The sequence below is a fragment of the Protopterus annectens genome, chromosome 1.part1 (assembly GCF_019279795.1).
Source record: "Protopterus annectens isolate FY-2018-M chromosome 1.part1, PAN1.0, whole genome shotgun sequence".
NCBI lineage: Eukaryota > Metazoa > Chordata > Ceratodontiformes > Protopteridae > Protopterus > Protopterus annectens.
In genome coordinates this window covers 1,546,901,297-1,546,923,002 of record NC_056726.1, presented here as the reverse complement: position 1 = coordinate 1,546,923,002, position 21,706 = coordinate 1,546,901,297, and the positions used below count along the sequence as shown (strand labels likewise).

General features: G+C 46.3%; 1 protein-coding gene across 1 annotated transcript in view; it reads left to right on the top strand.

Moving 5' to 3' along the window:
- DNAJC8 (DnaJ heat shock protein family (Hsp40) member C8) overlaps window positions 1-21,706 on the top strand; it is a 411,176-nt gene that overhangs the window by 303,604 nt on the left and 85,866 nt on the right. The window contains exon 6 of the mRNA XM_044083052.1: window positions 7,742-7,813. Within this exon, the coding sequence (XP_043938987.1) occupies window positions 7,742-7,813 (72 nt within the window). The remainder of the gene's footprint in view (window positions 1-7,741; window positions 7,814-21,706) is intronic.

The following is a 21,706-nucleotide window of genomic DNA, read 5'->3' as shown; positions in this document are numbered from 1 at the left end:
GATCCAGTATCAAGAATTTATGCTAGACCAGTTAACCAAAAAGCTGTCCTCAGATGAACCATTAGACAAAAAATCTGTTCAGGAAATGGTACATAACATTCAGCAGGTCAGTAACCATTCCTTAAAAATGCGGCTATGATGCACTGGAGGCTTCCTTTAGATCAGCCATGACTGGAACAGTTATCAGAAGGCATGCATGGTTAAAAGAGCAGTCCTTACCAGACCATGTGAAACCAAAACTACTTGATGCTCCCATGGACAAGATCAATTTGTTTGGCTCTCCTGCACAACAAGTGCTGAAGAAGATGGAAGAGAAGGCAAAATCTGTCCAAACAGTGAAAGATTTCTTACAGGTCCAACCTCCAAGGTTTAGCAGAAATTGGCCCTCCAAGAATTGGTCCTTTCCAGACTTCTCCAGAGCCCAGAGAGGCAGGAATAGGCGTTCAAGAGGCCGAAATCAATCCAGGGGTGCCTACAGGGGACGCCAGTGACAGGGTAACAACCAGCGAGGTGCAGCCACAGACACAGCCACCACCACTACTACAGGACAATCACAGTGACTTGGCTCTAGCACCGCCTACCAGGGAACAACTAGAAGCACCCTTGGGCGGGAAGCTAGCTTTATTTTCAGTAAACTGGCACTACATCACAAGAGACAAGTGGATTTTGCAGACAATAGACCAAGGTTACAGGTTTCACTTCCATACTCTACCAGGGAAGAGAGGAATGCCAAACCTACCTCCAAATCAAAAGGCAGAAGCTCTACAACAAATAACTCCATTATTAAAAATGAGAGCTGTGGAAAAGGTACCATCTATGGAGCAAGGACAGGGATTTTACTCCAGACTCTTCCTGGTACCAAGAAAAGAAAGCAAATGGAGACCTATTCTCGACCTGTCCGCTTTAAACACATTCCTCATTGTTCCAAAATTCAAAATGCTGACCCTACAGCAACTTCTTCCCATGCTGGGCAAGGAGTCTTGGCTGGTAACTCTAGATCTCAAGGAGGCATACCTGCACGTCCCCATACGACCAAATTGCAGAAGATACCTCAGATTTCTTGCAGGATCAGAGCATTATCAATTCTCAGCATTGCCCTTTGGCTTATCTACTGCCCAGTGTGTTCACGAAATGCCTGGCATCAGTAATTGCTCATTGCAGGCTCCAGGAATCCAAATTTACCCTTACCTGGACGACTGCCTGATACAAGCGGACAACAAAATCAAGTTAGCAGAAGACTTGAAAAGGGTCATTTACCTACTACAAGCCCTGGGATACACAGTCAATATAAACAAGTCAAGGCTGATACCATCCCAAAGGATAACCTTCTTGGGTGCAGAGCTGGACACATCAAGCAAATGGCATTCCTAACAGTAGAAAAACAGGAGCAACTCCTCTATACTTCTTGGCATTAACAAAGCAGAACCATCTAACAGCAAGAAAAGTCCTGCAAGCCTTGGGTTTCATGGCATCCTGCATAATATTGGTTCCACATGCCAGACTGCATATGAGAAAGTTACAGTGGTACCTAAGGAATTTATGGTCTCAGCACAAGCACAGCCTAGAAACCCAAATTCCAATAATTCCATGCCTGAAGCAAGAATTCCAATGGTGGGCTCAGGCCTGTCAATCAAACAAAGGATTGCCCTTCCACAACACTCAACCAAGCCAAACCATCACCACGGACGCCTCAGACCTCGGTTGGGGGCCCCACATGCTGGACAAGTGCATACAAGGCTTATGGACTCAAGACCAGCTGCACCTACACATAAATCAAAAGGAAATGCTGGCAGTAAAACTGGCAATTCAGACATTCAGACCATTTCTTTGACAAGGTCAACTGTTGATAAGGACAGACAACACCACAGTTATGTGGTACATCAACAAACAGGGAGGCACACATTCGTACCCTCTATGCCGGATGGCAATGGACCTCTGGAATGTGGCCCTGAGTTACAACGTCCAGTTACAAGCAATTTTTGTATCAGGAAAAGAAAACATTCTAGCAGACATACTAAGCAGGACTACCACGGATGCCCACGAATGGATGCTGCATCCGGACATCTTCAAAACCATTACAAGAAAATGGGGACTCCCTCAAATAGACTTATTTGCATCCCCACGCAATCACCAACTAAAGAAATTCTGCACAAGGACGTACCACCCACTTGCTTGGAAGGTGGACTCCCTATCTTTCAGTTGGAAAAACCTGACAGCATATGCATTCCCACCACTTCCTTTGATGCACAAGGTGCTATTGAAGATCAAAGAGGACCGTCCAAGGATCATCCTGATAGCTCCAGACTGGCCAAGACAACATTGGTACCCATTACTGAGGAGCATGTCTCGGGAACAAATATGGCCCCTACCCCTTGTTCCCTTGCTGTTAACACAGAACAACTACAACACCCTGCATCCAAACCTGAAAACGCTGCAGCTAACTGCCTGGAACATTGCATAAGAACAAATAACCCAAATTTATCCCAAAGGGTTAAAGACATTATCTTGGAGTCTCGCAGACCCTCAACAAGGAAAAATTATTCAGCAAAATGGAAAAGATATTCCATTTGGAGTAATGAAAAAGGAGAGAATGTGTCGCAGGTAAACATAGCCAACATCCTGGAATACTTGGCAGAGCTCTTCCACAAAGGACTGTCCTATTCTTTCATTAAGATTCATGCATCAGCTATTTCAGCAGAATACGACTTGGATCCTCCAGTCTTTTCACATCCTCTGCTCAGGCAGTTTCTGAGAGGAATTAAAAATGTAAAACCTCCTAGGAAGCCACCATTGCCAGCATGGGACTTGAACTTTGTACTAGAAAAATTGACACTCCCTCCTTTTGAACCAGCAGCAACAGCAGAATTACAATACTTATCATGGAAAACTGCTTTCCTACTGGCAATCACTTCAGCAAGAAGGGTATCTGAACTACAGGCATTAATGGCAGTACAGCCCTTCCTGATCTTCCATCAAGATAGTGTCCATGAGAACAAATCCTACTTTTATGCCTAAGGTGGTCTCCAAAGTATCCTTGAATCAGGCTATCCACCTACCTACATTCTTCCCCAACCCACAGAACAGGGGAGAAAGACTGCTGAATACCTTGGATGTGCATAGACAATTACGCTACTACCTGGACAGGACAAAGAGCAATAGAAAAACTGACCAGCTACTGGTAGCATATGCAACAGGAATGGAAGGAAAAGCAATTTCAAAACAGACAATCTCTAAGTGGATAGGAAATTGCATTAGATTTTGTTACTCCTACCATGGGAAGAAAACTCCAGAAAACATCAGGCCTCACTCTACAAGGGCTACAGCCACTACCACAGCTTTTCTTCGAGGAGTGGCTACCAAAGACATTTTAGAGGCTGCTACTTGGAGCTCCGTGCATACATTTGCCAAGCATTACAATTTACCTTTATACTCTAGATCCCGAGCAGGTTTTGCCACTGCTGTTTTGCAAGGGATCTTAACTACACCATAATTTCATTTCTCCTCCTCCCCCAGTTTGGCTATGGTATTCTACCCATTTGTAAGGACTGCAGATGCATCCTTGAAGGACATAGTACAGTTTTGTACCTACCATAAATGTAGATGTCCGATAGGAATGCATCTGCAGTCAGGATTACACAACCTCCTTCCCCTCTGTGGTACTCCTAGGGTATTTGCCCATCTTGTAGCTAGCTGGGGGAATCTATTATGGTGTATTTGTTTGTATATATGTACATACATGCTTATTTTTTTGATTTGCTCTCTACTATTTGGAATCATTTGCATTTATCCAAATTTAGCCTTCCTAGAGGGCACCTGGCATCTGGGGCAAGAAACACTGAGGAAAATGGCGTTGGCTGATGCCTTTATACCCGAATAACTGCAGCTATGACGTCGGGTGAAGTGCGACACCAGCCGAGGCCAGACCCAGACTTTGGAATCCGGCCGACCGAAGGGCTGCCTGACGACAGGACAACCCATTTGTAAGGACTGCAGATGCATTCCTATCGGACATCTACATTTATGGTAGGTACAAAACTGTACTTTCCTTGCCGTGATGGGAAGCAGCAGCTGAAATCCTAAAAGCTGTTGTGAAATCAATTCATCCAAGAGGTCCCACCTGACCAAAGCGCATCCATTGTCTTACTCAAGATTCTTTCTAGTGGCAGGAAAAAAAAGATAGGGCCTCCGGTCCATCTTGGACCTCAGCAAGTCATTATATGAAATAGACCAATTTCTGCAAAATGACAGTGCAGTTCATTCTCCCCCCTTCTGAGCAAAGACAACTGGATGTGCTAGGTAGACCTCAAGGACGCCTAGTATTGCACAAAGATCATGAGGCACTTTAGGAGATTTCTGCACTTTTGGCTCACAGCCGATCATTCCTAATTTTGAGCATTTCATTTTGATCTTACTGCAACCTTGTCTGCTTGTTGAACAAGAGTATGGCAGGGTGGTAGCCTCAAGGGTATCTGTTGTTCAGGCCAGGTACTTCTTGTTCCATTTTTTCCAATTCTTGGGCATCACAGTGGTGTCCTCCCTAAGGATGTAATAGCCATTCAAGCTGACAGCGCTGCCGTGGTCTTGTACATAAAGAAGTAAGGTGTATGATTGGGTCCCCCCCCCCCCCTCATGTCAATAGCGATGAGGGTTTGGCAGTAGGAAATTATTCAAGCAGCACTTTCTAATAGGAATGTACATCCCAGGGTGATGCAGAATTTCTAGCAGACACCTTGAGTGTGATCATCCTCATGACTTACAAATGGTCCTTCAACCCAGCGGTATTGGCTTAATCAGCCAGTGGGGTCAGTCTTGCTGCGATCTCTTGGCATCCCCATTCAACACTTATTGCAGCAGTTTCTTTGCCCTTATTCCTCCCATGGGACAGTCATGGAGGGATGTTCTACTTCATGTTTGGCCCCTGATGATAGTTTCCACAGAATGCAATCTGTTGCCAAGCGTCCATGGTCATTGCATCCCCCTTTTGGCCGAGACAAGTATGGCTCCTCTTTGTGTACTAATGTTTTGTACCTACCTTGGATTCTTTATACAGTTCTGGACAATGTATCCCATCCTTTGGTTCAATGGTTCAGCCTCCCCAGTTCCAAGGATGGCCAGAAATCTGAGGCTGTCCAGTTAAAAAAATGTTATGTTCTTTCATCCTCCCAATAATCTTGGACTAAGATTTACACTAGTAAATGGAAAAGGTTTTCTGTTCGGGCCACTACTAAGAGCCTGGTCCCCTTTTGTCCCTTTAGATGCTATGTTAGATTTACTGACTGATCTTTTCTGTTCTGGTGTTATTCCTCTGTTGAGGTTCAGTTAGCAGCCATAGTCTATATGACTAATGCTCCCATTGCCACTCTGAAGCTGTCTGCCCTTTTTGAAGGGTTTCCTTTGCTTTGATCTCCTGTTCAGAAGCCATTCCCCTGTTTGGGATTTAGCTTCATTACTCCAAGCATTGACTAGAGCTTACTTCGAGCTAGCTGTTACCAAAGTTTTAAAGTTGCTGTCTGAGGAAACTTGCTGGCAATACCTCAGCCAGAAGGGTTTAAGAACTTCAAGCTGTATTTTGCATTCCCCTTTACCATATTTTCCATATAAAGTCAAACTACTCTGTGGACTAATCTTTTCTGCATAAGGCGGCATCTTGAGTTGAGCTTCAGCCAGTCACTTCATCTGCCAGTGTTCTTCCCTAACCTTAGTAACAAGGGGGAGTACATACTCCGTTGTTTGGATGCTCATAGTCAATTGAGACTTTATTTAGACAGGAAAGAAATGCTTAGGAAATCAAATCAACTTAGTCTTTCAACCACTAGATTGAGCAAGCCATTTTTTTATTGTAACTCGGTGAAGGTGGCTTTCCAGTTTGTGTTTTCTTTATATATTCTTTGAAAAGCATTCCTTTATCTGGTAATTCTAAACCCTACTTAGAGCTTTTTCAGCCTCTGCTGCTTTTTAGCTCAGGCTTCTTTGGATGATGATTGTGCAGCAGCTACTTGGTCTCATTCATGCCTTTGTGACTCTTACACACTGGGTATTCAGTCTAGAACCAGATCAGACTTTGGCTTCAGCATTTTGCAAAATGTTCTCTCTTGATATCACCCTCCTTTGACTGGTTTGGGACTCTGCCCCTCAGGTTGAGGCAGACAGGCAAGACAACATGGGGGTATGAAAGTTAGGTACTTGCCATATGCTAGATTTGTGTTATTTTTTCTCGGTCTCAGCCATTCCTCCCACCTTTTCCCTTTCGCAGTTGTCATTTTGTTTAAGTGCATTGTGCAGACCGTCCTGAAGCTTTTAATTGGAACCCTGTCTGCAGTCCACCCTTTTCATATGATTGGCATTCTTTCAGAAATGTCCCAAAGTAGAGTAGGGCAAACTGAGAAGATACAAGAAGGGCATTGTATCTTGGGAAGGGAGGTGGAAATTTGGAGCTGTTAAGTCTTGGCTGCCTGCTTCGGATCCAATGACCCACAGAATGAGACGGATGAAAGAAGAGGACACATCTGTCTTTATGGTAAGCACATAACCTTCGTTTATCAGGAGTGGGTGTGCAGGAGGGTGGATCCTTTGCAGAATTGATCACTTGATTTGTAAAATCAGCTGTGTGCTATTGTCAGTTTTTGTTCTGTTATCTGGGGCAGTAGGAATCTCAACTCTTAATTGCTGTATGTCCACATCTGCACTTTGTACAGCCAAAGGTAATTACAATATTGTCTGTCTCCTCAGTGAGCATATGTAAATGTGTTATTGTTCATTGCATTTGTCCTTGGAAGAAATCCTTTTACAATGAGCAGAATATGTTGTCATAATTGTTTGCCAAATGCATTGGTTATTTCTCATCAAAAATGTAGCTTGCTTTTGGTCAACAAAGTGAACAGAGCACTTCATTTGGGGGGCGATTGGTCCTAATGTCTGTTTCAGAAATATGTCCACAACTGGCACGCTTAATGCATCCTTACATGACAGTTTTACCAAATGTAGTAGTTTGGATTTCCAACTACGGATGGGGACTTCTTCACTGCTTTTTGCACTGAAGCTTTCCTTTTAGCTTTTCTGCTGTTTTCTACCTTGCTGAGGATTGTAGTTGTGGCACCTTCTGATATTTTATTGAAATGGTACACGTGCAGTTTTGAGTCTGATATCCTAGCATTGTCTTATCAGATGATCTTTGTGGCCTTTGAGGGTGTTATATTCCTTCATGTACGGAACACTTTAACTTGTATAAACAGCTGTGACAGTAGGACAACACTGTAAGTAAATTTCCATTGTCTTGGTATTCTTTTTTTTTCTTTAAAGCACCCTGCTTTCAGGCAGAAGTAAGTATCCTTGCATTGTGTCTACTCCATAACTTTAGTGTAGAGATGTAGTGTGTATGGGCCACTAGGATACACCTCCATGAACAACGTTGAGGTAAGAAGAGCAACTATGGAAGGCCATGAAAGAGCCTTAATTCATTGCAGAGAACGCACTGAACTCTGCTAATAAACCATTAATGTTGACTTCAGCAGAGATAATTTTGTTACTGTTTAGATTGCTATTTATAATGCAATTAAGAATTTTCTGCATTAAGAGTAAGTGCGCCATCCAAAAGGGAAAATTGTACAGAGTAATGGTGTTTATAGCAACCGACACAATAGTACAAGCTTTATCTTATTCTGAGGCCTGTGTTACATATAGCAGAATTTGTTCTTTGAACATCTTTGTGTATAAGTGTATGATTTGTCCCTTTTTTAAATAGGTAAAAGAAAAGAAAAAACAGTTGAAGAAAGAGGGAAAACCAACAGTAGTAGAAGAAGATGACCCAGTAGTGGTAAGCAACAAAATTCAGTGGCACCACACTGCTTTAGCTTTTGTCTGCTGTATCTGCTTTTGAGATAAATATAAAAATGTTTTAGATGGAAATGGAAGAAATCAAAAGGTGTACAGTTTTTTGAATAGACGAATGTTAGTTAGTGGGAAATCACTGGTGTAGAGGTTGGGGTGTTGGTGGTGTCAAATGTGGACCTGCATGTAGTAGCTGTGTGTCTTCTGTTTGCCTAAAATTAATCTAAAGTCCAAGTTCTTCAGTTTAAAAAAATGAGAGCTTTTCCACTAGCCACTCGCGTGCTGCATTAGTTGGATGTATATCAGTGGTGTTTTTTTTTTTTTAGTTAAGCCTCAAAAATGGATAATAGTAATGTCAGTGTGGTGAGCTAATAAATTGACTTTACAAACATTTTTTCTTTCTGGTCACATTTTTCTCTTATTTGGCATGCAGACTTCGAAATTTTTGATCCAGATTCTGTCATGCACATTTTGCATGCTCTCTCCTGCATGACACTGTGCGTATGCTTGTCTGTGGAGCTGATTGACTGCAGGTGCTGTACAACTCATGATCCTTGGGAGATTCTTAGGACCAGGGAGTCATTGTCTTCCAGATTGGTAAAGATAGTCATTCATCCTTACTGTAACAAGAGATGTTATGTGATCCTATCTCGCCTACATTCAATACTGATGGGCTCGGAGCCGATCCCTCGGCTCCGACTCGGCACGCTATGCTATAGAGCGAGGCCTCTTATTGGCTGAGCTATTTCTTATCCCAGGATGCACCACCACTAATCTCCCAGATCTCGTTTGCCGCTTACAAGCTAAGACGTGGTCTCAACTTGGCTGGGCTAAGTACTATTTTATTTAGGCTTTTCCTGTCAGGAATTTGCTTATTTTGAACCCAAAAGCTGTTTTAACAGCTATTGTTGTGATACGAGTGTGATTGAATATATTTGTTGAGGAATTTGTGTTTTTTCATTAAGGGAAGGTTTCCTGTTCAAGTTAGAGGGGCCTTTCCCTATTTGCTTTTGCTATTCTAGCTTTTTATTGTGTGTCAAGTACCCGCTTAAGTTAGAGGGTCTTGACCCTCCTTTTCTGTGTTTTGTGCGACTGTATTGTTTTAAAAAAAAAAAAAAAAAATCTTTATATTTTGAACTTTAACTGCTAGTTTTTTTTGTCTGTTATTGATCTTACTACTTTAGACATGTCCAAAGAGCATAGACCCTCTGGGTTTAAAAAGTGCCAGAGGTGTGGTTATAAGATGTCCATAACGGACGACCACTTCTCGTGCGTTTATTGTTTAGGCGCCAAGCACCTACAAGAGTCATGTAGCGTGTGTCACGCCTTTTCATCAAGAGTCCTCCAGGAGAGGAAGAACAAATGAATCCTAAAAGGTTTGATTAAGCCATCCTTCGAGGAGGCTTTATCTTCCTCTTCCTCTCCTTCAAAAAAGAAAAAAGTGTCGGCTCCGACCAGTCTGTCGGAACCGACTGTCAAAAAACCTAGGCAGGCTTCTCCATCGGCTCCACGGACTTCGGAGCCGAGGGCGGAACGGTCTGCCTCGATGCCTCCAGTCTCGACCCCTCTGGTTTCGGAGCCGAGGACTGGGGCATTGATAGGCGGGTCACCTTCATCGGCTCCACTGATATTGGAGCCGATAAGGGTTGCCGGCTCAGACTCTTCCCCTTCGGCGCCGAAGTCCTCATCGGCACCGAGGGAAATGTTTTGAAATCTCCCTCGGAACGGATAGTAATAGAATCCATTCGGAGCCGCTCCCCTAGTCCTATGGAGCCGATGGAGACATTGGTTCAGACCCGATCGGTGCCATCTAGATCCTCCAAGATGTCTGATTCGGACATCGACAGGGTGCTCCTAAGACTCTTCCAGTCTCCGGTGTTTCAAAAGCTAGTTTCGGCTCCAGCCCATTCGGCTTCGGAGCCGAGGATCCACCCTGCTAATATGATTCCTCCTCCAACAGCCTCGGCACCATTGGAGCCGGTGCTGGTGGAACCGATGGAGGTTTTAGGGTCGGGCCCGACCCTTACTCCAACTCCGGCTCTTGTCGGAGTTCGGTACGTGGACTTCTTCTGTCGGCCCCGGGGGGGGGGGCTTCGGTACTGATGTTTTCGGTCCCGAGCCTTCCTCTCGGTGCGTCGGCTGCGGGAGTGCCATCTACCGTCGTGGCCACGGAGGTGGGACCCTCCCAGGATTCTGGTGGTCCCGCCTTCAGGGCTATGAGGAGTGCATTATCCAAATCATCTTTGGCTACCTCCACGGTCTCCCCAGCTCCTTCCCTGCATACCGAGACTGGGTCTTTGGCAGTCCCCCTGTCTTTAGACAGCGGAGCCCCGGGGCCTGAGGTTACCCCCACTGGGGCCCCCCCCCCTCCCGGAGGTCCTTCTGAAGCTTCTTCGGAAGAACCCCCCAGGAAAAGATTGTGCAAGAGGAAGCACGTTGACTCCCCTGATGAGTCTCTTACATCAGACACTGATCTCGATGATGCAGAGGGGTCCCCTAAGTCGTCCTCAGATGATGTCTCCTTTGCAGACATCCTGGAAGCCCTTAAACAACGAGGCGGCTGGCAATCCAAACCCCCTTCTGCTGATGAGTCGGTGTTCCTTAAGGCCTTCGGGGCTCAGCCCTCCGCCTCCTGGGTGTCTCCGCCCTTCAAGCTCTTGGACTTGATCTGTCGAAGGGCGTGGGAACACCCAGACTCTGTGGAACCGGTGCCTGCTCGTCCTAATAAATTCCTCTCAGCACCCCCGTAAAAAGAGTTCCTGACTAAAGGTGTGGCTGTAGATGCTTTGGTGGTGGCATCTGCTACCCAGCAAGATGTAGCAGAGGCTTCGACGTCCGTCCATCCTCCTAATAAGGAGTCTAGGAGCATGGATCAGTACGGTAAGCGCACCCTAAGTTCAGCGGCCTTTACATTAAGGTCCTTGAACTATCTCACGCACTTTACCAGCTTTCAGAGGGATTTGATTAAAGAACTTTCCGATACCCTCTTGGGTAACCTGCCTGAGGAGCTGGCCCAGACGGTTGGCTCTCAGCTGGCTACACTGTCGTCCATGAGGCTCATTTCTTATGCGGCCGAAGGGGCGAGTAGAGCGGCGGGTACAGGCATTGCTCTACGGAGACAAGCCTGGCTTTGCCTGTGTCATTTTGCGGAGGCCTTTAAGTCTTCCTTTGCCGATGCCCCCTTTGATGGGTCCTCCTTGTTTGGACCCAAGGTAAAGGACGCACTGACCCGCTGCGAGCAAGAAGGTAAGACTCTTACTGCCGTAGGGGCACGATTTTCCACTCCCTTTCGGCCTTACCCCAAGACTAAAAGAGGAGGGAAAATGTGGTTCCGTAGATCTCAGAAGTCTTACCCCTCACAGCAGGACGATCCCCCTTCCAGAGGCAGGGGAGGGGGAAATTCTTCTGGAAGACACCGTCCCAGAGGCGGCAGAGGCCCTCGCAACACTGGAGACTGCGAGTCCTTTCGTGGCTCTTCAGCCTTTCACAGTCCCTGAGGGATTGTCCGACTGTGCAGCTTCGGAGCCAGTCGGGGGTCGTTTTTCAAAGCACCTAAAAGCCTGGGAAGGTATCACTCAGGACCGATGGGTGCTTCGAATTATCGCCGGAGGTTACACCATCCCTTTCTCTCACTCTCCACCTCAGTCCAAAAAAATTCCAGACCCGCCACCCAATCAACGGGAAACTGCAGCCTCAGAAGTTTCAAAGCTGCTGCAAAAAGGAGTCATCCAACCGGTCCCCGCAGACCAGATCGGATTAGGGACTTACTCAAGATTCTTTTTGGTGCCAAAAAAGACCGGGGACTTGAGACCCATTTTGGATCTCAGCATTCTAAACCGTTCAGTCAAAAAGTCCAAGTTCCGAATGGTCACCCTACAAACCATTCTCCCATTACTGGAGAAAGGTGTTTGGATGTGCTCCATAGATCTCAAGGACGCTTATTACCATATCATGGTACATCAAGCGTCCAGGAGACATCTGCGCTTCAGCCTAGGAGGCAGTCATTTTCAGTTCAGCGCTGCCCTTTGGTCTCACCACAGCCCCCAGGGTGTTCACCAAATGTTTGGCGGTCGTGACTGCTCACCTGAGAAGTCTAGGATTCCAGGTGCTTCCGTATCTAGACGACTGGCTCCTAACTGCCACCTCCAAGCATCTACTATTGCGGAGCCTACAAGCCACTATATCACTGGGCAATTCCCTTGGAATCACCTTCAATTGGCCAAAGTCTGTGTTGCTGCCATCTCAACGCATAAGATTCATAGGAGTAGAGATAGACTCAAACCGAATGCGGGTCTATCTACCTACAGACAGGATACAAACCATACAGGCTCAAGTTCGAGCCTTACTTCCCAGATCCAAAGCCCCAGCCAGAATGGTTCTGCAGCTATTGGGATCCATGTCCGCCACGGTTCTACTAGTCCCCCTGGCAAGGTTGCACATGAGAATTCTCCAGTGGCTTCTTTCAGCTCAGTGGTCCTTTCAGGAACTCCCCCTCAGTCACCTCATATGCATCACGGAAACCTGCAAACGGGACCTTCGCTGGTGGCTAGTGCCCTCCAATTTGGATCAGGGACGACCCTTTGTTCCACCTCCTCCTGCGGCCACTTTGACCACGGACGCCTCCCAGATGGGGGGGGGCATTCCCTGGGCAGGTCAGTCGAAGGCAAATGGCACCCAGAAGAGACCCTACTTCATATCAACATCCTAGAAATGAGGGCGGTGCTTCTGTCCCTTCAAGCCCTTCACGATTACCTCCCTCAGGGCGTAATTGCCGTTCACTCAGACAACATGTCAGTTGTCTGGTACCTGAACAAACAGGGAGGGACCAGATCCTATCCTCTTTGCAGAGAGGCCATGAGAGTTTGGGAATGGGCAGTGTCGACCAAACGCTTTCTAGTGGCTACTCATATCCCGGGCAAGTCCAATGTGATAGCCGACAGACTGAGCAGAACCATCCTCTCTCCTCATGAATGGTCTCTGAACATTACAGTTGCAAATCAAATTTTCAGCAAATGGGGAGTTCCGTGTTGCGACCTCTTCGCGACTCCACTGAATGCGAAGTGCAAAAAGTTCTTCTCCCTAACCCCGGCTCCGGGGAAGAGCCCCATGGACGCACTAGCCCGTCCTTGGCCCACCGACTTGCTTTATGCCTTTCCCCCAGTTCCTCTCCTTCCCAGGGTAATCCAAAAGGCATCTCTCTTGGGGAGCAAGATGATCTTAGTTGCTCCTTATTGGCCTCGTGAAGTATGGTTTCCCTATCTTCGGAAATATGCTCTGGAATGTCCATGGTTCCTGGATCAGATCCCAGACCTTTTGGTTCATCAGTCGGGACTATTCCACCAGTCCCTACACACCTTAATATTGACGGCTTGCCTCCTCCTCTTCCGACTATAGTCAGGAGTCATACATTGGATCCAGAAGTTTTACACATCTTATCTTCGGCCCACAAGTCTGCTACAAAGAAATTGTACTCTAGCAAATGGAAAAGATTTGCTATTTGGGCTCCACTCCGGGGCCTGGATCCCATCACTATTCCCGTATCAGAAGTACTGAAATTTCTAACTTCTCTTTTCAATCAAGGCTCTTCAGTCTCTACCATCAAGGTTCAATTGGCAGCTATTTCCAATTTTCACGAATCTATAAACCCACCTTTAATGAGCAACAGATTGTTTAAGACCTTCTTGAAAGGTGCTGCGCTTTTAAGACCTCCGATTTCTCATCCTGCTCCTCCATGGGATCTCGAAGTGGTGTTACGCGCCTTAACTTCCTTCCCCTTCGAACCGGCAGCGACATGTGATTTAAAATTTCTATCGTGGAAGACTGCCTTTCTGGTGGCAATTACTTCTGCCAGAAGGGTTTCAGAGCTTCAAGCTTTGTCTGTAAAACCTCCGTACTTGGTTTTTCACAAAGACAGAGTATCTCTCAGGCCAAATCCATCCTTTGTCCCTAAAGTTTGTTCCAGTTTCTGCCTACAACAATCATTAGAACTTCCAGTCTTCTTTCCGAAGTATTCTAACAAAGCGGAATTCATATTCCACACATTAGATGTCCACAGGCAGTTATTTGGATAGGACCAAACAAACAAGGAAAACAGATCAGTTGTTTGTATCCTTTGCAGACAATAAATTGGGCAAAGCAGTCACAAAGGTCACTATTGCCAAATGGATCAGGGACTGTATTACTCAAGCTTATTCTTATTCTAACAAAGAGCTTACGACCTCTGTCAAAGCTCATTCTACAAGAGCTATGGCTACTTCGATAGCATTTCATTCTAAGCTTGCCATTAGTGACATTTGTGCTGCGGCTACATGGTCTTCCCCGCACACTTTCATTTCCCACTACAAATTGGATGTGGCATCTAGAGGACGAGCTTCATTTGGTTCCACAGTGCTCAGGAGTGTTTTCCAATGAGCCACCCAGGATTTAGGTGCTAGGGACGCTGTCCCATCAGTATTGAATGTAGGCGAGATAGGATCACATAACATCTTTTAGTTATGTACTTACCATAACTTTAGATGTTTGGGATCCATCTTGCCTACATTCCTAATAACCCACCCTCCTTCCCCCTTCCTTGGAGATCAGAGGATATCAGAAGGTCCGAATCCTGTTGTTTCATCTTGAAACATCTAACAATGTTATATAAACAAGTTGTGCATGTGTGCATGAATGCGGACAAACAAGATCTGGGGGATTAGTGGTGGTGCATCCTGGGATAAGAAATAGCTCAACCAATAAGAGGCCTCGCTCTATAGCATAGCGTGCCGAGTCGGAGCCGAGGGATCGGCTCCGAGCCCATCAGTATTGAATGTAGGCGAGATGGATCCCAAACATCTAAAGTTATGGTAAGTACATAACTAAAAGTTTGATAAACTCCAAGGTGAAGCACATGTGGTTCAGTATTAACTAGCCTCTAACCACCACCCCCCCCCCCAAAAAAAAATCAGGTGGATAAGGAGTAGCAGCTTTCTTTCGTCTCTAGTAGCAAACCGATTATTATGATGTTTTGTTTTTTAATCCTCTCTTAACACATTTGTTAATTGGGTAATTGAGCTGGTCCTGACCATTCTTGCAGCCAAGAAGCGCAGTCCTCGGGGACAGTGAACTGACAAACATTAGGAGACTTTGGCATGGGGGGATATTTTAATTTGGGTTAGTCCCTTTAGAGGAGCTCCAAGGTGGTATGTAGACAAAGTAGGGGAAATTTGCTCAGGGCATTGGGGAACTTCCTCTGCTTTTCAAGGCTGCCTGGTCTGAGTCATGTATAAGTTGTTCATGCCAAAAAAGGCCCAGAGACCCCATAGGTTTGCCACCTCACTTGCCAGCCAAGGGGTTTGAAGTCCTAGACTGGGTTAGTTGAAATGTTTACTCTCCTGCTGCATCAGGGCTTAGATCTCCAAACCTTTCATCTCACTTTTCAATATTTCAGACCTCCCTAAGGAGCCAGGCACTGGAACAAAGCTTTTTTTTTTTTTTTTTTGGCAGTAGGCCCTAGATGTACTGGCACAATGTCTGGTGTTTGACTTCTGCCCCTTGTGGTTCTGAAGGAATAAGTAATCTCCACCCTCTTCCAGGACAGTGTTCACACCTTGATATATCTGAGGACTAAGACTACAAACTGCTAATGAGCTTCATCCTGTTGTCTGGAGTTTGATTCCCTCAGTTTCTCCTTGCAAACTGTATGACTCTGAGCAAGTCAGTTAACCAGATTGAAGATCCCAAATTGCTACCAAAAAGGGACTGTTGTGTCCATTTGGCATACCTGGTTAGTAAATAAAGTAAACAAAAAATAAGATTTATGCCATTTGGATTTCATTAGTTGCAGAGTATGTTCACCAAGGTGTCGGTCAGCTTTTAACTGCCAGTATTGCTTCTGTGTCCAGAGGTTAATTGTAGCTCTCCATAACAGTTTGCTAGAGCATAAAGTAGTATGTTAAGACATATCCAAGCAATATATCGTTGTGTACCTGGTGTGAAGTGTTGCATCTGTAGTTTAAAAAAAAGTTATGTATGTAGACTGATCCAAGCACTGCAGCATTCATTGTGAACTGTAACATTTGCTTGCTACAAATGGTGCAAACAATATGGTTTATATTGTAGCAAAGTGGGGGTTTTAATAGCTCAAGCTCTTTAATCCTGTGTTCCTCGCTCAAAAACTGTAGCAACTTCTTGTTACAAATGTAGCAAACAGTTTGCTACAGTTTATGAAAAGAGAAGAACTTTTTTTTTTTTCCTTCTTCTCAGTTGTGGAAGGAGGGGCAGGGGCAGGATTCATAAACATGATCCGATTGGTTTCTGCATTTCAGGAGCAGCAGAAAAGAATGCAGACTTTACTTGCACCTCAGCCAAGTTAAGGAGAGCCAGATCTGGCAATGGCTACAGGCACTGGATGAAGCCGTTACGCCTCTGGTCATGGCAACCAAAGCTTTGCATGAGGAGGGTGTCCATATTCTCGATCCTGAATTTCGGTGACACTTGGGGGGAATCCTCTGTTATAGTTAATGTAATGGTTGCTTCTTTGGTTGCAGACCTTGCCGTGGGGGGGGGGGGGTGTAACTGTAAGTTGAGAACTTATCTTTTGCCCTGACTCAGAGGATTGTCTTTTTCACTGTGGAGGTGGGTACTTTTCAGTACTTGCATTTCCCTACCTGCAAGAAGGTCCTCTGATTCTTGAATTTGGCAGTTTGAGGTAGGATGTGGTAAGGTGCAATCCATGCTCGGACCTTGTTGACTTCTTGGTGTAATAGCTCTCTGTCTTCATGCACCATTGTCCACCTGAGGATAAGAATGTCGCTATGAGCTGTGCTCTCAGTTGCAAAGGCTCATCTCCCTCTTAGATCTTAGGCTGCTGGTAGACTAGTTTTGCTGGGTGCTGGAATGGGGAACAGTTCCCTCCATTTTGATGGTGAGTCTTCAGTTTAGGCATCTTAATTTGTCACAAAGCCTTTACTACTGATGCTTCTCTGGATGGATGCTCACCCTTAGCTTCATCCCAGGGTTTGACCCCACCCCTGGGGAGAGGTGTGCATGTCCACCAGATGTCCTGCCTTATCACTGTTGTATTCTTCCCAATAGGGATCTGCCGCCAATGATAGCCCAACATCTGTCCAGTATACCGAAGCCTTTAGATGTTGCATGCACCATACATCCTATGTATGCTTCCTGCATAGGGCATATAGTGATGTATGGACCCAGTTACTAAGAACAACTTTACTGCCAGTCCAAATGCCATTATCGCTCATTGGTTTGAACGCCCTTTTTCTGTGCTGAATAACTAGCCGCCAGATAAGTGCTCAGTCTCCTGAGTCTCGACCTCCTGCTGCAAAGAAACCAGACTGGCTTTATAAGGCTCCTGAGGATTGTCAATTCTTATTTGTGTCCTCCTGACCCTGCTGTGTTTCATTGTCCTCTAACAAGCCTTCTAAATGTTGCCCTCTTCCAGCCTTCTGCCTTCAGATAAGGATAGTTGGACAATGGAGAGAATTGGTACGAAGGTTTATACTGCTTTTACTTTGGCATATTGGGACATCAGTTACCAGACCCACATGATCAGGTATGCTCTGACCTTGATTGCTCAGGTTTGTCAGGTTATTTTTGACTTCCCTAATTTTGAAACAAATTCTTCTGTTCCATCTGTTTTGGGTACTACCTCTCAGGTGGCTCATCACTATAGTAAGTGTAGCTATGATGCTGCTTAAGCATCTTAACAGAGATCCCTCATAAAATCCTCCAAAGCTAATTACGAAAATAAAATTGTCAAAGATTCCAAAGACAACCGCAAGGCATTTTATAACAATGTCAAGAAACTAAATGACAATTCTCAGATCTGCTCTGAGCTACAACAGAATGGCATTAAATATACTGATCCCAAGGATACTGTCAATATCCTGGCAGATCGATTCAGTGCAAACTTCACCCCCCCCCTCACCCCCTAAAGGGCCCATCTCAATACTGAAAGATTGCCAAATTCCGGTAATAACAGCCACATAGATAATAAACGCACTCTCCAAAGCTAAGAATACAGCATCCATGGGACCAGACGACATCCCAGGCTGTGTACTACATGAACTACAAAATGAACTGGCACCTCACCTAAGTGTCATGTTTAATCATAGCCTCACCTCAGGCTTCGTGCCCACTGAGTGGCGCACAGCTACAGTTATCCCACTCCACGAGGAGGGATTCACCTTGGGTCCCAGGAACTACTGCCTCATCAGTCTGATGAGCCTGATCTGCAAGGCCATAGAATGTATTAACATGGAACTTGTAAACAAAGAATTGGCAACCTTCAAGCACTGGACCCCCACACAGTTGGGGTTCATGAAGGGCTGATCTTGTCTCCTGAACCTGATTGATTTCTTCGAATTAGTCTCCAGAGCCATGGACAAGAGTAAAGGTGGTCCACACAGCCTATCTGGACCTTGCCAACGCCTTCAACACCATCCCCCACTCTGGAATAATAGATAAACTTACTAAACTGGGCTTTAATCCCTATGTCACTCGATGGGTTGCCAACTAGCTTACTGACCAGAACTCGCACTGTAAAAGTGGCCGAGTCCTCTAAATCCAGCTCCAGACAAGTGGAGTATAGGGTTCAGTCCTGTGACCGCTCTTGTTTGGCATCTACTTCTCTGAAGTACAGGCCAACACTAAGGGACTCTGGCTAACAAAGTTCGCAGATGACTGCAAACTGGGAGCCATTATTGAATCCCCAAATGATGTGGATATTCTACAAAAGGGCCTTTCCGAAACGGATGCTTGGTGCCAGAGCCATGGGCTCAAGTTCAATGCCAGGAAATGTATAGTTATCCCCTTTGGGAAAAAATATGTATCCGTGAATTACTACATAGGTGGTAGTACATTAAACACCGAAAGTGTGGTAAGAGACTTAGGGACACAGGCGGACAGTGGTCTCACTTTCGATAACCACATTGCCACAACAGTCAGAAATCCTTCTATGTGGCACACCTCATCACTAAGGGCTTTTCATCCAGAAAAAAGGAGGTAATTGTCCCACTTTACTCATCCCTCATTAGACCCATTATAGAATACAACGCCCCGTTTGGTATCTACCTCTCAAGACATCTGCAACATCCGGAAAAGCCACAGAAATATCTCGCTAAAAGAGTCACAGGCCTAAAGCAGATGCCCTATGCTGACTGTCTTTAAAAAAAAAAAAAAAAAAAAAAACTCTAGCTATACTCTGCTGCATACTCTGTCGCATATCGTCTACTCAGAGGCAATCTGCTTAACATACAAGGCCATGTCAAACCCAGAGCTGTTGGACATGCTACAATTAAAGAAATCCCAATCCTTCAGTGCCACAAGCTCCAGGGATCTAAACCTTGTTATCACAATGAACAAAACATGCTGGAGGGATAGGTTCCTGACCCAGAGACTCCCCAGACTCCGGAATAGACTGCCCATACATGTCAAGCAGAGTGCCTCTTTGGCACTCTTCAAAAGGAACCTTGATGATTGGATGGGGGATGGGAAATTCACCCCAGGATCACATCAGTCTCCCTGCTAGACAGGGGTCCAGGGAAGTAAATAGTATGGGAAGAAATAGCCAGGGAATTGTTATAGATAGGCTTGCATAGGCCCTAGGGCCGATAGCCTAGTACCGACCTATAAACTTATGCTACCTTTGCGTCTGTCACGAGGCATTATTCTTCCCTTCCTTTCACCTGTAGTCTGTACCTGAAGATATTAAGGTCAAGTTTCTGGATTCTTCTTTATATAATAAAAATCTTTGGGACTGCTCTGCTATGTTTGTCTCTTCAGGGAAAAGGTAAAGCTTTGCAGGATCTTAAACATATTATCTGAAGTAGTTACTTCGTTTGATCTGCAACCTGTGGGATTCGGATCCGACAGCTTTCCAAGCTTCAAGATCCGAGCTCCTAGCTCCTCCCCCCTACCCATAATCCCATGCTACCAACCACATTACCTCAGATCGTTTTTTGCCGCGGCTAAAGACGGTTGCTTCTCTGTGAAGAGCTCCTAGCATTTGGTGAGATTGTTCCTTTTTTCTATTCAAACTTTAAAAATTTTCTAGTTAAATTGGTGTGTGTGTTGTTTTAATCAAACCTATCCTTGTTTAAAAAAAAAAAAAAAAAAAGAACTCTCTTAGTTTTAAATTGTCTCTCCCCCTCCCCCACTTAGTGTTTGGGTGTGTGTGTGAGAGGATAATGGCTGAATTCAAAGCTATTTTTTGAAGTGTACTGAGTGTGGCCACAAGCTTTCCCCTGCTGATGGCCACACTCAGTGCGTTTTGTGTCTGGGGGCAGTACATTTGTCGGAGGCCTGCCAAATCTGTGCGGCCTTCAACCCTCGGGCACTCAGGGACAGGAAGAACAAGCTGATCCTGGCGGGAAAACTCCCTCAGGAGTCGGCTTCTTCTTCCTCTCCCAGCCGGACCCAAGCTACTAATGTAGCTTCGGCGCCGGCCACTCCGGTAGCTGTACCCGGGACTCAACCTCCCTTATCCGGTACTAGCTCTGTGGAGTCTGGGTCTTCTTCTCATAAGGAGAAGAAAAAGCATAGAGGGAGGGAAAGTCATTCTACTAAAAGACGGGCCGAGTCTCATCCCTCGGCTCCGCCTGAGAAGTTTCTTAAGTCCCCTGAGAGGGTCTCCGGATCCTTGTCCTCTCGGCTCCGTTCTCCTTCTTTTTCTCCGGAGCCGGAGGAGGGGGATAGGTCTCCCTCGGTCTTCGAGGCGGCCTTCCCAACCTGCCTCGACTACCTCTTCGCGGTCCACTAGAAGCATCTCCGAGGCAGACATGGATCGGATGATGCGAAGATTTTTGCAGACCCAGATGCAGATGGGGATGCTCTTGCCTCTCCCCCCCCCTTTTGGAGGGACGGTGGCCCCCATCTTTGCCCCGATCGCTCCTTCTCCGACCCGATTTCGGGTCTCGGAGTTGTCGGATCCAGGCCCTTTCGGATCCGGGGATACGTTGGTGCCGACAGGGTTGGTCTCTTCGACTCCAACTATGCCTTCGAGCTTGTCGGGGCCGAGGGTTGAGCATCGGATCCGAGGGGGTGGTTGTGTCTTCGGCGCCGATTGGGTCGGAGCGCACCGCCACCTCGGATCCGATTGCTTCGGCTCCGACCCCGATCTTCTCCTCGGAGCCGAGGAGGTTGCTTTCTCAGGCTGGTGATGGCGAATCTCCTTCGGCTTTTGAGGTGGTTGAGAGGGTACTGTTGAGATCATCCAGGTCCCCGATCGGGCCTTCGGATCCACCCGTACCCCCACTGTATCAGGGTCTGTCTTCCATCATCCGTCCATCTGGACAGCCTGCCCAAAGCCTCCAGTTAGTTCCCAGGGAGGAACAACACCCAGTGGACGAGCCATCTTCGGACAGTCCCGCCGAAGAGGGACCTCGAAAGCACCAGTGCAAAAGGAGGCACCTGGACTCCCCCGAGTCCATTACCACGGATATGGATTTGGAGGATACGGAGGGTTCCCCAAAGTCACCCCCGAAGATGTCTCATTTGGAGACATCATGGAAATGTTGCGTATAAGAGGGGGGTGGTCTGCCCAAAAACCCTCCCTGGACTAATCCGTATTTCTGGAGGCCTTTGAGGCAGGCCCATCTACCTCCTGGGTGTCCTCCCCCCAGCCGACCGCTTGGTGGACTTAATTACCACCAGGGCTAGGAAGGAGCCCGACACCGTGGAGCCTATAACTAGACGCCCGGATAAGGTCCTCAGCCCTCCTGATGGACCTTCTTGGTCCAAAGGCGCACCGGCTGATGCTATGTTGGTGGCGGCTGCCTCTAAGAGAGAACTTGCCCAAGAAAGTTGCTCGGTCCATCTGCAGGACAAGGAGTCCCGAGCATTGGACCGGATTGGGAAGCGGATGTTTGCGTCAGCAACCTTG